At 40.1% G+C, this 5,232-nt stretch overlaps 1 protein-coding gene across 1 annotated transcript; it reads left to right on the top strand.

Annotated features, from left to right (window-relative positions):
• Positions 1-448: 448 nt before the first annotated feature.
• Positions 449-4,862, top strand: LOC122330271 (partitioning defective 3 homolog). Its single transcript, XM_043227158.1, has 3 exons — positions 449-610; positions 3,326-3,447; positions 4,123-4,862. The coding sequence occupies exons 1-3, from the start codon at positions 464-466 to the stop codon at positions 4,547-4,549; spliced, it is 696 nt and encodes a 231-aa protein (XP_043083093.1). The 5' UTR covers positions 449-463; the 3' UTR covers positions 4,550-4,862.
• The last annotated feature ends 370 nt before the right edge of the window (positions 4,863-5,232 follow it).

Here is a 5,232-nt window from a genome sequence, read left to right as displayed (position 1 = left end):
ATATAAAAATATATTATAAAAGCATGCATGTTTTCTGATTAGTCTGCGTTCTTAAATTATCTCTAGTAATCTCCTGTGGCAAAGTTTATACTGCATCTGTGTGTTTTAAACTGGACATCTGCTCATGTGTAAAAAGCCCCAGTTGCTGTCCTCTATATCGTAAACACTCAACATGTGATTATGGAATTTTAATAAGAGGAAATCTGTCTGGCTCTTTCTCGCGCACACACACACACACACNAATTCTGCTTTCCTCGTCTGATTATGTGGAGCATAGGAGAGGCCAAGTTTGTTGCCCATTTAGGTATCTGGACCATCTGTGCGCCGTGTGTGACACCTTGACCTTTGTTCTCATAAAGGTAGCGAAGCGTAACTAGGTGACCTTTTACACAGGGTCGCACTTCCAACACCTGTCATTCCGGAGAGTATAGGATCAAAGGGATTATGATGTAACCGTGTCATCATGTGCCCTCTTCCTCCTGCTCCTAACAGGCTGACGCCCAGCAACCACGACCGAATCCAGCGATTACGCCAGGAGTTCCAGCAGGTCCGGCAGGAAGAGGCGGAGCCAGATGATCGCCACCGCTCCTACAGCTTGGAACAGCCCTGGGTGAGTGTGTGAGCTGTGTATGTGCACCTATGACCACTGGACGTATGCCCCATGGTCCCAGGAAGGATAAGACTAAGTCCAAGAACTGGGGCGGTTACGTATATATGACCTCCAGGCCTGGGCTAATGCTAACCGCTAACCTGAGACCACTGCATGCAGGAGCATGTCACCTCTGACACTGACATTGTCCGCTAACAATGCTAACATCACCATGTGTTCATCCATCTGGACTGTTCACCCATCCATTCATCTGTTCAACCATATCACCGCTGCCATGACTTCAGCAGATCATGAATTCAGGCAAGAACTGCGAATGGCTGAATTTATGTTTGCAAGATGAAAGAGTGTGAATGTGTACGTGTGAGAGTTTAAAAATCAATGTATTTAGACTGAAATTATTTAGTATTTAAGACATCGAATTCAAATCCAGATCATTAGAATCTGGATTGAGTGTGAACTCAAAATGATGATCTGGATTTAGGTAAATTTAAACCTCTTTTGCCTGTAAAATGAAGCAGAAAGTCCTAATATAGGGATAGTTCACCCAAAAATTATCTGGCAATTAGTCGTTTACTGGTGTTTCTTCTGTGGAACACAAAATAATTGTTTGTGTCCTAGTACAATAATTCCAAAAAACGTTTTTTTTTGTTCCACAGAAGATAGTGATACAAGTTTGAAAGAATATTAGAGTTAAAGGTGACAAAATATAAAAATTTTTGGTAAACTATCCCTCAGGAATGAGTTGCACTTAAAGATCATTTCAGGATCTCTTCTGTGTGAATTGTTTTTAACACATTTGTAATCATCTTTCCAGGGAGAGAGTTTCATTGAACTGTTACACACGGTGTTATGTGTATTTTCCTTAATGTAAATTTCTCTTTTTAAATTTTTCATCTCCTCAGCTTTAATGTATGGATTTATTTTTGTTGTTTTGTTTTGTAATGGTAGTGATATTGTATTAAATGTCTTTTTCCTTCCTTTTTCTTCCCCAATTTTCCCCTAGTCTTCAAATGTCCAAAACCCCCATAAAAAACTTAAGCCTTTTTTTTTTTTTTTTTTTTTTTTTTTNNAAGCTGAATCCAATCCAGTTCAGGTGTTTCAAACACGTCTCTCATTTCTTCATGGATGTTTTTCTCGCAGAGAGATGAGGTGAGAATACATTAAAAAAAAAATCCACTTTTTTTCTGATCGCTAACCATTTTTCGTGAGTGTTTGCGTGTCGGTGTTAACATCATCGGCTGTTATAAATCTCATAGCGTTACTGAACTCGTATCAGAACTTTAATGCCATAATCTGTTTAGCAAACAAATGGTACGTTCCTGTGACACTGATGTTGTTTTAGGCAGTGAAGTGTGCGTGCGTGTTAATGAACTGGGCTAAATGACCCGACTCCACACATCCTTCATCCTTCAACACCTCTGTCTCCACAGCAACATGGCTGGCAAGCAGTGTCAATCAATCCCAGCATGCTGTTCTCCTTCATTAGAGTTAATGGAATTCTCTGTGTGGATCGGCTCTTGATTGAGCATGCCTGGGACGGCATTCATCTGTTTGACTGAGCGTGACGAGAGCAGGGGACTCAATGTAAATGTTGCCATAAAAGAAATGGATTCTTATGGGTCATGAGCAATTTACCGCAGTTACACTGTTCCGAGTACGGAACAAAGCCGTCAGTGTGTGCGCGAGAGAAAGAGAGGCGGTGTTAAATGAGTCTTTTATTGTTTATAATTACACCCTTATGTTCTGTGCCGACCAAGTGTAAATGTGTGTGTGTGATTTCTTAATGAATTACATTAGAGAAGTGCTTTATTATGTTATCACCGCAAATTCCCCCCACCGTAAAATGAACTAATACTCACTTAATGTTCATAGCTTTCACCTAACATCCAGCTAACATTAATCTAACATTCATCTAACGTATGCTGTGTGTCCTCATTCCAGCCTCACCTTTGTGTCCATAACGTATGTTAGATGAGCTTCTATTGCTCAACTGGTAGAGAATGTTGCCAACAACGCCAAGGTCATGGCTTTGAATTCCAAGGATCGTATAAACTAATGAACATGAACCATGAATGCGCTCTAAATGGAGGAGGATCTTGGAGGAATAAAACCGGAACCACCGATTTTTGTCATATGAGAATAGTATATTGTATGTGCATTTAGATAATATTTTTATTAATAATATTAATTCTACTTCAATTATAATCAAGTTTAATTAGGTGAGTTCAATTTTGGGGGGTTTTCATTTGCATATTTAGCATTGGGAGTTATCAAGCCGAATATAAAGATATATAGTTCCTGAAATAATTGCTTGTCTTTTTAACGATGTGGTCATTTGAAAAACGGGTAATAATTTTTATAACAATTATTGAGGACCGTAATGTAGTTGTAATTTTGTTATGAAGAGTAATAACTAACTCCATGAATATTTTACGGGTTATAATCTACTCTAATGGTTTCATTAACAGCCGTAATGCGCCAAAGGTCATAGGACTGGTAATAATGTCACATTCAAACGCACATTTCTGAACAAATGTCACAGACCTCTACACAAAAACACCTCTGAATCCTGGTAAGTGCTTAGCTTGAGTGTTTGTGTGTCTGTAGATTCATAATGATATTTCCAGATCTCAGTCTCTTCCAAGTTTTTCCTCTACTCTACTTTTACCTGTTTGTTTTAGTTTGACATGTTAATAACTCCTGTTTGTGTTACAGTCCAACTGCAGCCCGCAGACATCATCTGGCCGTCATTCAGTGTCTGTGGAGGTGCAGTTACAGAGGCAGGAAGCCAGAGATGCTTTCACACATGCTCAGAGACAGTACAGCTCTCTGCCACGGTATGTGTGCGTGTGAAATGTAAACCAGTAGTGCTGTTATTTATTGAGTAAAACGCTTTAAAACGATCTCATAAAATTAAAATTCTTAGTGTTTTGTGGCTTGTAGTTTGTCTAGTAGCTATAAGAACAACAACACTACTGTTCAAAAGTTTTGAGGTTTGTAAGATATTTTTTTTTTAAGAAATGCATTAAATTGAATAAAAGTGACATTTGCTACAAAAAAAAATCCTATTTCGAATCAATTCTGTTGTGTTCATGAAAGAACGCTAAAAATATATTGTATCAATAAAAATATCAAGCAGATCAGCTAATCACAAATGATAAAAAAAAAANNTAAATAAACAGGAATAACTTGCATGATTTAAATAGTACTAGTATTTCACAATAGAGTACTACTAGTATTTTCAATTTCAGCAAAATAATTAAGTAGGTAAATAAAATGTAATCCCAATAAAATTCCACTTCATATGTTTATAAAGAAATTGGCTGGATTTTATTCATTTTGAAAGTGTGGTTTTGATGGACTGTAATGTAGACTAAAAGATACAGGCAACAAAAAAAATCTATAATATGTCCCGACCCTACTTCCTGTTTCAGTATGAAGGAATTATTAACGTCTTTAAGAACATGTGCACACACAGCATCTCGCCTTAACTCATTTCTCCCTGTGTCTAGCCACCCTCGCAAGACACCCACCCCAGCGTCAGAAAGCGAGTGGGAGAGGACGTGTCCACCTGGAGACGGTTTCCAGGCAGCAAAAGACAGCGGCCGTTACTCCAGCTACCAGGGACCTCGTTCTGTCCCGCGCACCGTTCCTCGTCCCGGCTGCAGGAATGGCCTTTCCGCTCCCCCAGGATCCAGCAGTTCCTCTGTGGGTGGTGGCTACAATGCTCGTGTCCTCCTAGAGGCCCAGGAGCTCCTCCGACAGGAACAGAGACGCAGGGAACAGGAAATGAAAGGAAGAGGCCCGTCAATGCGTTTGGACTACGAATCCCAGGATTCCAAAGGACCCCTCAGACAGGACGTCCCACCTTCCCCCTCCCAGGTTGTTCGGCTCAGCCGCATACACACACCTGAGAAAGCACGCCCGTTTTTATCTTGAGGAAATAAACATTTTTCCTGTTTTTCAAAGAGGCAAAAGGTACACAGATACAAATTTGTGTGCCAGTTGTACACAGACTCCCAGAGTGCCTTTTCTTTGAGGTCGCAGTGGTTACGCCCAATCTAACAGCTCATTGGTGCGTCTAGAGGCAAGAAGCCTCTTGATTCGCTGCGAAGACCTTCAAGCTCTGACAATCAGCCTGACACTGACCTGTTCCTCTGTACAACCACGTAGAACTTGATCAAAATGAGCAGCTTCATGCTTTGCACAGGTTATAATGAAGTTTTGTGAAGTAGAGCTTTTTTTTTTTTTACTAAGATTTATCAGATGAATTCTTACACATCAGGTAAAGTTGTCAGTTAAACGTGTATTTGATGTCATTAGTAGGGAAAAAAGTGGAACCGAGTACAGGTGGCCAGCAAACCTAGTGTCACCACTGGATGTAGTCACATGTTTAAAGAACTCGACAAATCAAGGTACAGAACACACAGTCAGTGTGAAGGACTCCTGGGAATCCAGTGAAAAGAGAAAATCCCAAAAATGCAATGGAAAAGAAGAAGGAAAGGAAATGGGGTCATAGATAGCAGGTCATTAATTGATGCTCCTCATTAAATTTTCAAAGCTCTTTCACACACAGACACAGAACCCACGACCCACTGCTGCCTGCCAGGTGTGTGTGTGTG

The sequence above is a fragment of the Puntigrus tetrazona genome, chromosome 24 (genome assembly GCF_018831695.1).
Source record: "Puntigrus tetrazona isolate hp1 chromosome 24, ASM1883169v1, whole genome shotgun sequence".
NCBI classification, from domain to species: Eukaryota; Metazoa; Chordata; class Actinopteri; order Cypriniformes; family Cyprinidae; genus Puntigrus; species Puntigrus tetrazona.
Note: the sequence above shows the minus strand (reverse complement) of the source record. Positions and strands in the feature narration are given on the sequence as shown.